Source organism: Emydura macquarii, unplaced genomic scaffold, assembly GCF_026122565.2.
Source record: "Emydura macquarii macquarii isolate MOO-44397 ecotype Brisbane River unplaced genomic scaffold, CSIRO-AGI_Emac_v2 contig_480, whole genome shotgun sequence".
Taxonomy (NCBI): domain Eukaryota; kingdom Metazoa; phylum Chordata; order Testudines; family Chelidae; genus Emydura; species Emydura macquarii.
In genome coordinates, this window is record NW_027130617.1 from 5,825,489 (window position 1) to 5,843,382 (window position 17,894).

Here is a 17,894-nt window from a genome sequence, read left to right on the forward strand (position 1 = left end):
TGTAAATTAAACAAATTTAACTCCAGTTCATTTGATAAGATGCAACTGTAAAAAGAAGTCTAAAAGCTACAGTTATGCAAGTATGCAGTCATATACATCACTCTGAAGAATAAGATTGTGAACAAATTGTAGCCATAAAAGTAATAAAAACCTTCGATGTTCCATGCCTGTGCTGGCAAATACTTCTTCTGATAAAAAGGCACTTTGAAAACCCAATATGGTTTGGTTCATTAAGTTTGCAAAGTACAAACAATTTTACAAACATACGATTATAATGAAGAATGTCACCCATTGTGACATTATGTACAAGACAGCTCTCAAATTATTGATAACACTGGCTGTTTGGGAATGAGCAGCTTCAGGCTTGTTTACATGAACATTTAGTGTGCAGCAAGCTGGGGAGTGAATCTACTCAGTGCCAGCCTGCCATAGACTGACTGTCCACTTGGACCCTGCTAACATGCGCTTTGAACTAGTCCTCTTTAGAATGGGATTAATGATTAATGCATATCAGCAGGGGCCACTCAGGGAGCTGGTCTGCAGCAGGCTGGCACAGAGTAGATTCCTACCCTAGCTAGTTGTGAACTAATTTTGTGTGTAGACAAGCCCTTCATTAAAGACATGACCCAGGGACTGCAGTCCCACAATCTGAGATTCCTGTTGAAACAATTGTAAGTAAAACACTCACAAAAATGAAAACAGTTTGGGGGCCACAAAAGACAAGACCAGAAGTCCAAGACACATCCTTTCAGTTTTAACTCCTTAATTGTGAACTCCAGAAGTAGCCAAAAGGCAGCAGTCTATTCGATCTTGGTTAACTGGGGTGGAGGGGCTCTGTCTTGAATAGTACAATGTTTTATACCATTACAGTACCAGAAAACTTTGGTCCAAAGAGCGCTTTTTATGATGTTCACTACATGGCTGCAAAGTCAATCTGTACATAAAGCTGTCTCACTCCCGCCTGTAAACAAAAGAGGGAGAATTAGAGAACTGAACAAGCATGAGCCCCACAACATTACCCCAGTTCCAAATGCTATTGTGTTTACCTTTTTATTTGGTGAATTGACTAACAAATCTACTTGATAGCTTGTTCTATACAAATGCTTTTACCAAAGTTAGTCAAACAGTAAGTGTACGAGTTAAAGATTTGTAGGGATTCTACAAGATTTTAAAAGTTTAATCTTAAAACAAGTTCTTCAACACAATCTAAAAATCACATGAAAGCAATTTTGAAAAAGTCTAATGTGTTTTAAATAATGACATCCTAACATCTTGGATATTTTTTTTTTTTTTTTTTGCCACATGAATAAGAACAGAGTCCTCCTTGATTTATCTTGAAATGCTGTGCCATAAATTACACTGATCCCAGGCAATTCCGGTTTTCCTCATTGCTATAATAAACCCTTAGTACTGACCTTATAATCTCAAAATAATCGCAAACCCTTGGAACAGATGCCAGTTCAAGTGGAGCAAAGCATAAGGATTGTGACATGTTTGAACTATGAAGCTATCTTACAGTATAACAGGGATTTGTAGAGAAGACAGGCAAGACAATGGTGTATTTATGTGAAATGCCAAAATAACTTTTGGTAATACTCTATGGGCATATAAATTACAAATCACCCCTCTGCTCAAAAACGCTAAGAGATTAAATTTAGGGAATGCCCTTAGATTTGCCATAAGTTTATATAAATAATTTAATCATTGTTATTTTAAGAGACTATTAACCCTTAAAGTCAGGCTGCTAGATACAAAAGTGTTGCTCAGAGTGTATTGTGCAGAATCATCTTCAGAAGGAAGATGATAAAAATAGTCTGAACAAAAACATACTTGCTGAGAATCAGATTAAAGTCAACAAGCTCTTAGATGGCTGAGGTAGTGGAAGACAACTTTAGTGAGCTCAAGATGGACATTAAAAAATTCTGTGCTTACAATGCAAATAAAAAACCCACGTCTACCTCTCAATATAGTTAAACTGCCACATTCCCCAAGTGGGCACTTCTGCTGGAATAAGTTTTTTGCAGTTTAGCCTAAACTGCTTCCACAGTGGCCTAAACTAAACCAGAAAATGCCACACTTACTCTGCAATGAGAATGTCCACACAGGGTCTTATAGCAGTTTAAAGTGATAGCTTCCCTTATCCTGGTATGACTCGTAGACAAGCCCTCATTCACAGATTTGCCATACTGTAGAACAGGGGTTCTTCTCACAGCAAAATTTTTTGGTGGCCTCAGAGTGCAGCCACCAACTCTTGCTGGTGGCTGCTCTGACAAATTTTCCTAATACTCTCCCAGACAAGACCCCACTGCCTCCCCCAATCCGCCCCTTCCATCCATGCCCCCATCGCCTCCCCAGGCTCCCCACCCCAACCCTCCCATCACCCGAGCTCCGCTGCTTCTCCAACCCGTTGTCCCAAGCTCCCTTATGCAGCTTCACGCCCCAGGCCCACCCCACTTCTTGCCTCTTGACTATGGCACCCATAAGGCCGGCCCTGCCGAAGCCTCGCCACCCTGGGTTGAAGCCCAGGGTGGAAGCCAGGTGGGGGGCTGAAGCCCGTTGCCAGAGACTTGCAGCTGAAGCTGGGGGTGGGGCTGGAGCCTACTCCCGAAGGCCCTCTGCCTCCAGGAAGCTGCGTCCAGAACTCAGAGACCACAGTGGAGTTGAAGGTTTCTCCCCTGCCAAGCATACAAACTGGCCCCACATGTTGGCAGAGGTGCTGCCCAGAGCCCCCAAAAGGGTGAACAGTGCAGGGTGCAGATCCCCTGCTGGCAGTGCCAGCAAACACCAAGGCAGCGCATCCAGGAGCAACAGCTGGATGCTGCAGGGAGGGGCCACAGCTTTGCCTTCCCTCCACGCCTCATCTCCACCCAGAAGGCTCTGGTGGCGACAGAAAAATCCCGAGAAACACTGCTCTAGAATAAACCTGAGAATTGGAATCACTTGGCTTGAGTCTTTAGGAACAGGTCTTATTTGGAAGTCATTGTATCTCAGGACCACACCTAAGGAAACATAACATGTGTGGGTCCCTGAAGTGCAGGGGACTTTGTTTCAGCAGTAATGTATATTGAACATCCGAGGTCACTTTGACTAACCTGCCAATTGCCACATTAGGAACTATGAACTCCACTATGCTCAAAAAAAACACCTGCTCCAACTGTACCTTCACCTACTACCATGTATCAAAAGGGAAAGAAAATGTCCTGAGTCCATTTGATAGCAACCCCTAGAATGAACATATAGAATAACTGCTCTCGCTAGCAAAACAATCTTTTTCACTGGAGATTCCAGAGATTTGTGATGACAAAAATAATTACAAATCTGTCCATCCAAACAGAATGACCCCACAGCCATGCTAGCCTTCTGGCTCTCCCACACATGTAAGCAGTATTCAGACTAGACTACCCAAGTCATTAGCTGTTTCGATGTACAAAACATGCCTGCTGCCTCCTACTTTTTTGTTGAACTAAATCCATGCATGCTGGAACTTCTCAGACAGAACAGATTTATTTATAAGCTTGGTTCTAGGATGTCTACTGGAAATCACTGCACAATCTCTTTATGTTCCAACATACAAGCTGGAAAGCAAGGAACTGGTATCACTAAGCATTTATTTTTACTGGCTCCTCAAGTTCACCTGTTTCAGGATTCTTTAAGTTGGTTCAGTGTAGCAAAGACTTCAAAAGCATCTTTCCACTAAAAATTGAGGCAGCACTGTGGCATCTGCTTCATGCATAGTTAGGCCTCAGGGAATAGGTATGATGTATGCATTAGAAACAGAATTCAAAGGAAGAGGTCCTAGTGGGGGCTTATTATAGCTCATGGAAAGAATTCCCAAAAACCCAAGTGCTTTTTCTATTCTGGTAATTGGAAACATCACCAGATGTACAATCAGTTCATTGAACCATAAATGTGGCTGCTGCGAATGTGTTATCCAAGACAAGGGATAAAGACAGAGTTAAGAATTTCCCACTGGAGCAAATTCTGAAGAGAACATTTTACAAACACCTTATTAATTGAACTGAAAGTTCCTGCTTTCCTCACTGACACCATAAATATTTGTGCTCAAATAAAACTCCCTTCTTTCCCCATCTTCTCTCTTTCTATTGCTGATCTTATTGAAGTTAAACCTAAATCTATGGGACCATCAGTTCATTATCACGTAAAGTACAGTTATGTCACATATTCAATACCATGACTTCACTGGTAACCTGACGGTATTTTATTACACCTCCAATAGTTCAAGAACGAGGCAAGAAAAAGTATGCAACTGAAGGTAAATTAAGTTTGAAGCCTACATATAAAAGTTTCATCCATTACTATTTACCTGAGTATTTGTATGCCCCCCTCTACCTCCCTTGACTATCACAGTGCTTCTGAGTGCATCACAAAGATTTAAAACTAGAAATTACAACAAGCCCTTACTTTATTCACACCTTATAACAGAAATAACTTGGTTAGTTTATCATTTTGTTTTCAATATGCATGTATGTGTTCCCTGAACATGTATTTTTTTCTGGAAAAGCTAAGCCAAATAAATGAGTTTTGCACTGAGTGCCAGAAATGAGGAGGTCCCACGGTCATGATTTCCTGCAGAAGTGACCTGCATACTGTAGGTCCAGCTCCTGTTAAAGTTCTGTCTCAAGCCTCCCCCCATTGCTTAACAATTCCATTGTTTCAGTAAAACACAGCTATAATGGGAGGACACAGTTGTTGGGGGAGAAGAGATCAAGAGCCAATCCACTGGAGAGCTTCACATCAGGGTTAAGTTTTTTGCCACCATGACTAGGTAGGCATCTAAATGTAAGCAGGTGGACCCAAAATCTGAGGGCAGATGCCCTTGTAACAGGGGAAGCAAGTTCTTTAAAGCATTCCCATCTTCCTGTCAGCATCACCTCAGTCTTGCACAGGGTCAGCTTTTGGAATTAAAGCCTCTGTTTAATGCAGATACATGTACTTATCTGTCTCCAACACTACTTTACTTAGGAGTGCACAGTGTTCCTGTCTGAACTTTTCAAACAATGCTACTCAAATTTAATGAATTCTAGAACAGAATTTACTCTGGGGAATATGACCAGGCAGAGCCAATTAAGAGCTGAACTCATACTCATCATCTGCAATCCTACAATCTAATAATTTCCTGTATTGGTGAGGCACAGGTACATGAAGAAAGGAATCCTTCCAACAGACCAAACACAGGATGTCCCTTAGCCTGATAGTGATAAAGTGCTATTTCTGGATAAACAGCCCTTAAATGTCCTTGATCACTTCCAAAAGGTCAAAAACAGGACGCAAGCTTTGATTCTTTGGAAGCTACAGAACAGAAGGGGATAAGTAACTTGGCTTTTATTCATGAAACAATATGCAAAAGACTTCTTTCTGGAGAAAATGTTCTATTTTGTTACAGTGAAATCAGGGGAAAGAAAACCATTGGAGCTCTTTATGATTTCAATTGCTCAGATATTTACCATTTTTAGAACTGAGTGGCATACAGCACCTTCTAACACTTGAGTGTCAGATTCTGGTCAGGGTAAAAGTCTTGTGAATTACAGCTTGGATACAACAAGGTGAAATGTAGCTTGTTAGAGTAAGTGCACCAGATACCATTAATTTTTTTGAAAACTGGCATCATTTGTTATTGACTTCAGATCTTACGAATAGCGACCTTCATACTCCAATACCTACACTTGTGTAGGCAGCCAATTAAATCCTATTACCTTTCCTTTTTATGTGTCAGTGATAGAAAAATTAGTGTTGGTTGCTGATTTCTCTTCCTTTAGCCAGACAATATCAATTTCTAATGAAGTATCCAAAATCTGCATTGATTTTGGCAGTCCAACCTCAGCTGGAACCACTTTTACCACACAGCTTAAGATACTGGTTATTTCTTAGGCTAAGAAAAGAGGAAATACAATGATCTCATACTAGCATGTGGTAATAGTTGGTAAATGTTGACATTAGTGGCTACCACCATATGGAAGTTGCTAAAAGGCAACAAAGCATACACAAAATGTGACTTCTCAGAGCAACAGAAGTGAATGCCACTACAGAGGCATCACAGCGAACACAGAAATAGGTCTGGTCTCTGTGGTCAGAAGTCTTATATTGAAGAAAGCCTCATCTCTTTTCTTGGGCCCTTGTAGGTCAACATAGGGCTTCAATGCACCTCCAAGACTACAGCATTCTGATATCATGTCTCCGTTAAGAGGCAGTGAAGAGACCGATGAAGAGGAATGAGCCATATATATTGAACAGGTTTTGGTTTTTTAACCATTCTGCTTCTGATAGCTGGAGTTAGCAATCAGTTAAATAATACCAGTACTTAGTTTGGTGGTAAAGACAGAACACAGAGCAGTTACTTTTATAAACATTTTGTTGCTCTATTTTTATTTTTGCATCCATGGTTTCTCTATCACACACACCACTATGGTATCCAAGCATGCTACTGTATTCTGAATTTCCATGAACAAGTAAGGCAGACATACCTGAGTAAAAATATTGTGAGTTTGACTTAGAATCCACCTGGCATCGGCATCAGGAGCAACAAATAGTTTCAAAGTCCCTATGTAAACATCAGTACAAAGGGTCCAGAAGTGTGGATCATGTAAACTGTAAACTCCTTGCAACTGCTGAACCTAAAATATCAATGACAGACATTTCAAAAATGATTTCTGAAAAAAAAAAAAAACCACACACTACTACACACTATTCTTTCCTTTATAGCAAATAGGTAATAAAAATGTCAGGCAGTGTTCTCATCTTCACTGGTTCACAAGAGCATTTAGTGGGGTCTCATCTAAATTAATTAGTACTTTCGTCTCCAGGAGTATGAGAGAGAGACAGAAAGAGAGAGTTAAGTGGAAAGGCTGAGAACAGTTCTATTCCATATCCACACAGCTGCTGCACTAGGCTATACGTTTCCTTCACTGGAACCTGGTGTTCTTCATTCATTTCTAAAAAACAGTATTGTTTGAGGCAAGGAAGAAGGAACATCTACAGTTATTTCAGTGTGTGCAAGATGCGCCCAAGTATCCTAATCTCAGCCAGCAATTCTTTGTCTAAACATACGGTCCTGCATATGTATCAGAGACACAATGCCAAATGTAAACTATGATCTTCCTTTTGTATTTACTTCCAATGTTTTTAATATGCCTCCACATTTCTTATAAAAGGTTGAGGTAACTGCTACAGAGGGGAAGAGAAAAATATTCCACTGAACAGAGAAAAGATCTTTAGCAATGGCTGCTGAACATGAGTTCAGAACTGGAGAACATGCAAATCCTAGAGACAATGATCCAATTGGCCTTCTTGTTAAATTTCCAATTCGACTGCTGTCTAATATGCACATGAGGCTTACACTCTGTGACAAGACACATTAAGAAAAAAAATGGTTTTGAGATCTGTTCCAAATGAAAAGTGTATAATGCCGTGACACTGCAAATCATTACAAAATATAACATTTTGGTTGGGACTACCGAATATGTAGAATTTGGGATTTCAGATGGTCAAATTCAGGTTTTTTCTTATGCTTTTGACCACTTCCAGATTTCATTCATTTGTATATGTTTAGGACTGATTTACAGTATCTTCTGCAGATTTATTGTTATGAAAACATTCCAAAACACCCTCAAGAAGTCTGAACATATGTTGCTTATTCATTTAGCAGTTAAGTTTTATGCAAAAGTGGCCTGAAAAGGAATAGCTCACCCTCTGATAACACTGAGGCAGAGCACTATCCAGGGAAGGTGGTGTTCGCTGCATTAGGATTCCAATGGACTCTCTTAAAAGTGGAACAACACTAGAAAGAAAGAAAATAGTTAATTACAGCCACATCTTCAAAAGATAAAGAATACAACAGCAACATTACCACTCTGTTAGAACGAGTCAGGATGTGAGGCAGCGAACTAAGGAAAAAGCATTACAGATTCATCATGGTGAAAAAAAAGTTACAAAAGTCAAAGAGTTGACATCATACTAATACTGCTCAACAAAAGCATGAATCTTTGTCACTCAAGCATTTTCTATAGAGACAGTCAAGCAAGAGTAACAATTTCATTTTGTGGGATTTAGAATGGAATCTGAAACTGTCCTAAAACATATGGAAGAAAAATCATATGGTGAAGTGTAGTTTAGAACCAAGGTCAATTTCAACAGCAATTATAATCGCCATAAAAATGTACAAGTAAAGTTGCTTTTGTTTCTGGCTTGAGACATATTTTTCTTATGAAGGAAGATGGGGTTGAGGGGAAGATCATAAAACAAAATTAGCATGAACCAGTCCAGCCATAACAAAATGATTTGTCAAGAACAGCCAGCTTAGCATATTCTTGATGTTAATTACGTCTGGGGGCCTCATTCAAGGCCAAGCAATGAACATTTGGAAGCAATTCGAGGTTCCTGCCTGGCTGCCTACTCTAGGGCAAGCAGCAAAGAAGTAGTATTGTGCCAGAGAGGCTTCATACATTGGACAAGTTTTACAGTATGACACAAACGCACTCCTCGGGAACTAATGTTACAAGTTCACATGCTCTTAAAATACATTACCTTACTGAATACATAAAGAATAAGTACCTTGAACACTTATCTTAAAAATACTCACTCCTTTGACTTAGTGTAGCATAATGAAACTTGATGAGATGAAAAGTATTTTAGCCTTGTATTGTGTGTGTGTGTGTGTGTGTGCGCGTGTGTGTAAAAATAAATTTTTAGCTTACATTTTAAACAGACTGCATTTTTAAACCATCTGACACACTCTGACAGTAGAGTCAGCAATGTCTGAAACTGTACGCCAGATTCAAAACACCAGCACAATAATTGGAATAAATGTATTGTTTCTGAGTGTCAATCAGAGAAGTGATGGGATGAATGAATCAGGAAAGATTCTGTAAAAGTGAGATCAATTAGACCATTTGCCAAAGGAAACTGTGGAAGCCTTATTTAAAACCAAATGAAGCACTCGAGACACACTGTAGAGAACAATTCCGTATTGGCAGAGGGAATGGACAAGATGATCTCATAGGTCTTTTCCAGCTCTACTTTATTAGCGTGTGGTAAATTTAAACAGTGAAGGGTCACATCTTTCAGACAGTTTGACCTATAACAGTGCAGGAAATAAGCTGTTTCTGACAATGGACCCCTATATTGTGTGCGTCACAAACAGTGATATTTGTGACGCACACAATGTAGGGGTCCACTGACCCCTATATATTGCCTGAGAATAGGCATCCCTGAATAGATTTGAAGTTAACTTTTGAATTAAAATTCAGGTTTACTTCTTACTGTGTGATCTTTCAGAGTACTATGTAATATAGGGATACAACTTGAGTACCAGCTTGTTGAGAACTCTACATTTCATAGTGACATGCCTGTCAGTATTTTAACATAAGGCTCCTACAAAAATTTCACCTAAAGCTTTTGATAAACCACAGGGACCAGGACTGCACATTCTTCCATAGAGGAGGGCCAGAGGGCTTATTAGCTTGTCTTCCCATTTAAACAAAAATGTCCTCCTCATCCAGAGAAGGAAGCAACAACCACTCAGGAAAATAACATTGGAGACTGAACTTTGGAGAAAGTGTTTATGACTTGCTGGTTAAAATATTACTGTGTATTGATAGCATAAAACAGTATTTAACTTGTCATTTGATATTGGGGGGAGAGAGAGGGAAAGGTGAAGTGTCTGTAGAAGGTCTGGATGAATCTACCCTCTTAAGAGAGTCTGAAAATTCTGGTCATTTGGTGCAAATTAGTCCATTCGAAACGTTGGGTTTGGCTGGTCAATATGGATGGATCAAATCCATTTTTAAACATGGCGCACAATAGACAAAGGAAACAAATCTTGTTAGAAAGCAAGTTAGCAGAAGCCGTCTTTAAACCATGGTTGCTTAACTCTGCTGGGAGCCTAATGCAGACAGGATTTAAGAGATTGGACATTTCTAAAGGGTTTGTAATTATAAGTCCCCCAAGGTGGTGTGTGCAGCCTCCCCTTGACAGGTAATGAATCCAGTTGTAGCAACACTTAACACAAACGGAACCATCTGCCCAACCTCAACTGTCACACAAGGTAAGTGACTGAAAATGAAGAGATTTCCAAGGATGAATGGGAAAAAGACGACCCCACTATCTTCCCAGTACATGCAGCGTGACAGGTAAGTAATACTGACAAGTAAAAAGCCATCCAAGAAAAGAATGGGGAGGAAGAGTTCAAATGGACCTAACAAGGCTTTGAAACAGACACCTAACTAGGGAGTTTTAGGCAGCAGTACATGTCACACCTTTGCCTGCTGCCTACCTAGACAGAACTTTCTGCAAAGCAGCATCACACTTATTAAAAGCCCAGCCACACTACCAATACAGACACATCAAGGAATCTGGTTACGCTGTGATTTCAGCTTGTAGCATACAATGGAGTCTAAAAATGTTCTGTAATCAAGCTAATTACTCTGCATGCCCCTTTAGCTTGTTACTGAACTTAGGCTAAGAATATAGCTTCGTTATGGAACACTGCTGAAAAAGACCAGGGACAACTATGAGCTTTGTCTATGGGGGTGTGAACTGTAGAGTGCCCCACTGTGCTGTGCTTAGCTGCCCCACCTAGATCCTGACGGCATGAACTAAAAAGTATCTAGAGTTCACACTAAACAGGACACCAGTTCTGCTTGAAATGGGACTACATCAAGGTGAACTAGGTACCTTTTAATTCGAACCAGCAGGATTAAGGTGGTCTACAGTTCATAAGTCTTTAGTCCAGACTGCAGTGTCATGTAGACAAGTCTGATGTTGAGATTGGGTTCCCTGACTTAAGATGTATCTGTAGTGCAGAGAGATGAATTGTGAAAGTCATCTTTGCAGCAGAAAGGGAAAGCTATTATTTCATGTAAGTGAAAGTTTTGATTTTGCAGAAAGCCAGTATTAGTCGGTGAGAGGATCCAGAGTTTAGGTCTAATGATTTTCCATTGTTCCAAAAATCATCCAGCTATAGAAAAGCTAACCCCTTTCATTAGAGACCACATTTTTTCCCTTTAACAACATAGTATCTATAAGCAAATACAGCTTGATCACCAGAAAGCATTGGAAATATATTCTTTTATCAGTACAATTACTTTGAAAGGCCAAACCATCAGGAACAAAGATAAACACTAGCAGGTTAAAAAGCAGCTAGAGCTTGGCCATGCATTACTAATATTTCTATATTTTTCATATTTTTTTATTAGTCGTGGTGGTGCATGAAACTTTTTCTCATGAGGTAGCTCGTGCACTGGAACTTACCCTTGCTATTATTAGTTCTTGACGGCTACAGATTGAGAAGGAAAACAATCACTGTAGAAGCCTCCTGGGGGAACAACCCAGAGGGTAGCCTTAAGCATTCTTGCTTAAGCAGATTCTGCAACCTATGCAACTAACAGAAGGTACAATTTCCACAGTGACCCTGTCTGGGAACAGGAAGAGTTGAGGCAATCGTGTCACACTACTGGATACTGCGAGGGAGCTGTAAAGCAGCAGTAATTACAGCAAGAGATAGGGCCTGAATCTGCTGCCTACAAAGAACAGCTCCATGGATGTCTAAATGAGTGTAGCTAGTGCAGAAGAAGCAAGCAGTGAAGCATACCGCACTCAGATACTCATACTCAGATACAGAGGAAATGAAAGGTGTTAAAAGAAACAAACAGAAAAGACATATGAGGTTATATTACCAGATCAAAACACAATTTGTGGCTAACAATGTTTCGTCAATGATCCAAACATACTAAAGATTTAATTCTTCACATTAAACTAAACTAACTTCCTGCTTCATTGTCAAATATTGATTTATGAATTTGCAGAGTTTCATCCCACATTTCCGAAAATAGCTGAGTTCAGGCTGCATTAGTATTTATGGCTTTGCCAGTGCTGGTGCAACTGCATCATTCCAGGAAAAGGAATGAGTTTTCTACAATAGACAGCCTTGGATAGCAAGAGTGAAAAAATATGGGCAGAACACTTCGCAGAATCAGTCACTGTATTTTCATCATAAAGAGGAAGATAGATTAAGGCAGTCAGCAATTCAAATAGCAAAAGAAACTTATGACAGTGTGCTAGAAGCAAACAATCCCTGCTGAGTTGGACCAACTCTGGCCCTTCCGTCACAAACCCTAGGCTTAAAAATCTAAATTCAGATTTCAAAATCCTTTCCTTCCAGCAGCTAACTCTTTACATTTGCAATATCAACAAACTTACAACTGCACAAATATTTCTGTACATTTTTTACTTTTAAAGTTTTGAAAAAGAGGGTTGACAACTTTGTCTAGAATACGAGTTTTACTTATATAGCCAGGCACCACAATTAAGCTACTTAAATCTGGGAATAAAATTTTGCTTTTTGTGCTTATTCTGCTTATCATACAGCACTGCTAATATCCATTCATATTGCATGCAGGTTTTGGCCTTGTAGTGAAAAAGCATACTAAGGCTGGAAACTCAGCCATTTCTAGAGCTGCAACAGTCCTGACCCGTAAGTGTAGACAAGATCAAGCTAGAGTTTGCACTGACCTGATGAAGGAAGTTCCCCCCATACTTTTAATTGGGCCTACCTCAATTAGCTCAATCAATGCAATGCCCTCCTCGTCCTTTTTACACAATTGCAATACAGCTATACCGTTTGCTGGCTGACCACCCCAATCGCTGAGTAGTTGGGGTCTGTTTGAGCTCTCTTGCCTTGTCTTCACTAGGAAAAATATGTTTTTAACTCAAGTTAGCTAACGCAAGGTAAAATTCTAATGAAAACAAGGCCATTTGTAGGTTACACATAAGTTAGTGGCAACGTGCTATTGCAGTAGAAATAATAAAATCTAAGTGTCAGATCCTATGTTTATCAAGGCAATGGATTCAATTTAACAATGGTGGGCTATAACAAACAATACTGCAAATACATTGGGTAAGACACTTGCTTCAGAATTTTCTTTCTGAATGTTAGGGAAGGCAGGCTTTTGCCTGCACCATTTAGGGCTCAAAATTCCAGACTAAAATAATCTTGGGCTCATAAAATAAATTTGGTAATTTTTTGCTTGATCTTAATCATATAGTTAAACAATGTGATTAAATTTTGCCATTGTAATAATTGTTGATATAGATGTAAATTGGTTACCTTTTTCCAGACCTGAAGAAGAGCTCTGTGAAGCTCAAAAGCTTGTCTCTTCCACCAACAAAAGCTGGCCCAATAAAAGATATTATCTCACCTTCCCCATCTCTCTCAGATATATAACCTGTCAGTTTAAAGGGATTTCACAGGTCTACATTTATAATACAGCAATACTACTACTTCTTCTACAGCTCATTTGTACCATTTCATGACCAGGCAGTTTCAGTTCTTACCTAAAAAAGAGGGGGGCGGAAGAGGAAAAAAGAAAGCATAATCCACTGGAAAGAATTTCTCTGGTAACTTAAATGTTTGTATCCATTCAGTCACTGCGGTTAAATGCCTCATTTCTTTGACTGCTTAATATGCATTCCATGTGCTTTCCCAGATCCAGTATTGTACTTAGTCTATGGTATCTTGCTGTAATCACTGTGGCTTTAAAAGTGGTTTCTAAAAGACCTCTTACTTCATGCTGCTGTCATATTTTTCTTTTGATGACTAATTCTATACAGCTGCTTGACCACACTGTTTAATATCAAAATTGCTTCAACATTTTGGAATATTTGTTGCTGGAGGCTGCAAAACAGTTTTTACATTTCCATATTTAAAGTAAAGTAGCTAAGGACCGGCACAATATTTGTGGCTTCTGAAGCCACTTCAATTTAAAAGACCTATGCTGGAAGACCAGAAGATAGTTTGAATACCAGGAAACGTAAGAGTTCTATAATATTCAAGCCTGAGAAAGATTTCAGATAGGGTACTTGTTACAAATTTAAAAACAAGACCATTTTAATCTAGACCTTTTCTGTTTAATTTCGTAAAGAGCAACACTTAAAGTTGAGCTATGTCTTCACTCCCAAAAAAGGTGTGTGTTTACAGCAAAATAAAAAATTAGCATTAGTTACCTTACTGTAGAATCCTAGTGGAGATAAGATACTGGTAGATTTTTTACCCCGATGTAGCTAGCTGAGGTCAACATTATACCCCCCACCTACCTTGCAGGGGCTCTCTCCTAACTACATCAGGGTAAAAACTATCCGTGTCTCAACTCCACTAGGATTCTACAGTGAGATAACTAATGTGTATTAGTTATCTTGCTGTAAAAATGCACTTTTTTCTGGTGTGAAGAATCTTAGGCTATGTCTTTAAGGTAGATAACTGTACTTACTTCTCCAATAAAATTAACCCGTCTTGAGTTAGTCTAGCTCAAGTGAGAGCAACTACACAGAAATAACATCCGACCTGCAGAGAATAATTGCATTGGCAGCTACCTCAAAATGTAACTGACCAACTCAAGTTGAGAGCACTACCACACATAAAAGCTTGTGCATGGTGAGAGACTTGAGTTATAATGCTAGTTAAGTCTTCAATGAAGACAAGCTCAATTTCATTGCTGCTCATGATTTTCTTGCAACTTTCACTGTGCCATTCTGGAAAGCTGTGAGCAGAGCAGGGATAGGTAGGTCATTAACAGAAGGGGAACAGGAGATTGCTCCAAAATTGCTACATCAAGGAGAACAGTTTGCACTGGTACCAGGATTCCCTAATATTAAGTGAAAATTCTAAACTGAAGTGGACATTTAATCCAAATCACTTGCTCACACATAGAGGAAATGGTGTTACACACAGTGGTAGGGAGATTAACATCTTGTTTGAAAAGGGCAGCGTTTTTTAGCGTACTGGTTTCCCCCCACCTGCAATTTGTTTCAATTAACCCACTGCTGTATTGTCTGAACAGATTAGCACATCTGCCATTCTCTTCATAGGAACAAACAACAGTCTGTCCTCATTTTCAGAATTAATGGTGATTGTACAGTACATCTTGATTCCCTTCTGTTTTTGCATGAACTAACTGCACCAAGAGATAGGGCTGTAAGATATAAACGAACAATTTGCATAAGCCTAAACAGCAAACTAAGATCACTAATTATTCCAGCAACTGGTGCAACTTCTAATCTAAACCAATCCCAAAAACAGTTTCACTTCGACTGTATATATGCAATTAACTCTCACCTCTTAACTCTTACCCTACAGACATAAGAATGAAAGAATAAAACACATTCTCTAAAACTGAATGGCATGAAGAATCAAAATATGCTAAGTGATCATTTATCATCCAGTAAATTCTTTACAAGAACATTTATCTGAACTTCCATTTTTCACATTTGACTTAGCTTTCACTTTGATTCTTGAACAGATCCCTGCTAAATATCAGAATACTATAAAAAGACAAGATTTCCCTACTCAAAGCCCCTCAGTGTATACTCTAATACACTTCAAGAGCACCACATTGCTTTTGCTTTTTTCAATTTGACACCGCAAGCAGTTAATATGAATTCCTGCTTAAACACAGGAAGTCAAAAGCAGTGCTTTAACAGTGAAAGTGCACTAGATAAGCAAAATCTACACTTTAAAATTCACACCTTTTTCTGACACTTCCAGCCTATGCAAACTGTGTACTCCTGTGCAAACATTTTAACTTAAACTCCACTCTCAATGCATCAGATAGAAGCATAGTTATTGCTCTATTTTGAGCTTCCATCTACAGTAAGCTCTTTTATACATTACTTTAAAACCACATGAAAATGTGCAGCACAACATATTGCCATGATATGGAAGTTGTTGGGTTGTTACACAATAAAGCTTCATTACATTGCTCAGATGTTACATGACGTTACATTGGCATCAAGTCAAAGAAACATGACTGTGCAATTTGATATCAATTATGCTTCAAAATAAAAAGATAAAAAGGAACCACTTTTAAAAAAGGAGTTCTTATATCTCCCAAAAGGACAAAATAGTAAGTATACTGTTACAGTGTCTGTGTATTAAGAAAAGCTGTCAAAAATATAAATTTATTCACATTTACTGTTATAAATTGAGCTAGTGCTTAAAAAGTACTGCCCCTAGTTCTCAAAGATACAAAAGGAGAGTCACATCAAAGACTACCTCCAAATACTGCCATGTATCATCATATATGGGAACAGCACATAAGTACAGCTGTGGCCATTCAAATATTGGATCAGCACCTGCCTATTAAACAGTAGCAATGCTTTGTTATAGCAATTGTCTGAGCTGAGATACTCTGTCCTCTACCATCATTGAAGCAATTACCAGAAGAGTGCCACTTAAAACCCTGGTTTCAATGAACAAATTATGTAGAAAGGACAGGCAGATTACAAACAGAAAGCTTCTATGTACATTAATTTCAGTAAACAGTAATAATGGGGAAATATATGGCACTTAACTGTCTTTTACTAACGCATGCCTCAACATGGGAACTACTTTTTTAAATAGCACATGCTGCGTCATTTAAGGGTATCCACCAAGCCTCAGAACATAAATAAAAAAGGATCAAGCAGCATTCTCTGATGAGTTTGGAAGCTTCATTCAGCAAGGACCAGGCCACATCTTGTGCCAGCAAAGTGGACCCCACCACAGTGAGCTATTCTGCTCCACTTAGTAGTACAGCATTCAGTTTATATTTGCATGTACTACACAAAGGGAGAGAAGTGTCTTACCCCATGGATCAGAACAATATATTTGTAGCACTAGGCCAATAAAACAAGGATACTCAGATTTTATGTAACAGCAATGGAGATAACTGCTGAAAAAGATCAAGATGATTCAAGCAAGAAAAACCAGAGCAGGTGCACAGAATGAAGAAAAAAAAACCCAGGCAAAAAAAAGTGTCACTGTCAAGAATCAACATTGTAATGTTGTTTTTAAAACAGACCTACTCCTGTTTTTAGGCTTGCGATTACACATAATACAACAGGTTACTGAATTTTTTACCATTTGGTCATTTGTATCAACACTTACCTTATGCCTATAAGTAGAGCTATGAGCATTGAACAGATAGGATCTGCTATCATTAGACCATAGTTCTGCATCAGTATAGCTGATATGATTACACCAACACTTCCAAGAGTGTCTGCGACAATGTGTAAAAATACACCTACAAAAGAGCATTTGAAAATCAAAACACTTAAAAAGCTGGTGGCAACATTTTCAGGAGAACTCTTAAAAGCAGACAAGAAAATAAACTGTGCTAGCAAATTTGATGTTGGTGCTGATTTACAGGCTTCCTGTAATTCAGCACAGGGTTAGGTCCTACACCTTGAAAAGTAGCACTCGGAGAAAGAGCCCCCCCCTCTCTTTTTTCTTTTTTTAAATGTAGCCATGCTATGGAATATTCTTGACCACCACCATCAGCTGAACAGGTGACTAAATGCCAGGATAGATTCAACCAGTCAAAAGTTCTTCATCCATTAGGCCAGGGGTAGCCAATAGGTGGATGGTGGCCAAATCCAGACCACCAGATGGTTTTGAACAGACCCTAAAATATTTTTATTTACTTATTATCATCGTTGTTGTTTTTATTATTTTCTCTGGCATCTGGACCTTGACTATACCTTGACAAAAAATAATTTACTACACCTGGGGGAGGCCATAATACAACAGATGATTCATATCTTTACCCCCTGTGGTACATAGGCAACATTTCTACCAGAGGAGATTAAAAAAAGTTTTGCCAGCAGGAGCTCTACAAGACTTTCGTTTTACAAGTTACATATACACTGTCAGTACGAATTATTTGACAAATCTATTTAAGACAAATTAAAAATATTTCTTGCATTAGTAAGTTATGGTTTTATGTGTGAAAATACAGCTTTAGGTTAAAACAATCGCCAACAAACTCTTTGTAGCTAGCCAAAGATAAGCCTGTGGAGCTCTCTGCTGGCAATTATGGGAATAGTCACAGTTCATCAACTGCTTTTAA

At 39.0% G+C, this 17,894-nt stretch overlaps 1 protein-coding gene across 2 annotated transcripts in view; it reads right to left on the bottom strand.

Moving 5' to 3' along the window:
- Positions 1-612: 612 nt before the first annotated feature.
- SLC30A7 (solute carrier family 30 member 7) overlaps positions 613-17,894 on the bottom strand; it is a 45,171-nt gene continuing 27,889 nt past the window's right edge. The window contains exons 8-11 of one of the 2 annotated variants that reach the window (XM_067538356.1): positions 16,934-17,069; positions 7,705-7,795; positions 6,483-6,632; positions 613-961 (exon numbers count right to left, since the gene is read on the bottom strand). In XM_067538356.1, coding sequence (XP_067394457.1) covers positions 914-961; positions 6,483-6,632; positions 7,705-7,795; positions 16,934-17,069 — 425 coding nt within the window. In that variant the 3' untranslated portion in view covers positions 613-913. Of the gene's footprint in view, positions 962-6,482; positions 6,633-7,704; positions 7,796-14,914; positions 14,982-16,933; positions 17,070-17,894 lie in introns of those variants that run through there. The other variant, XM_067538357.1, reaches the window with a different exon arrangement.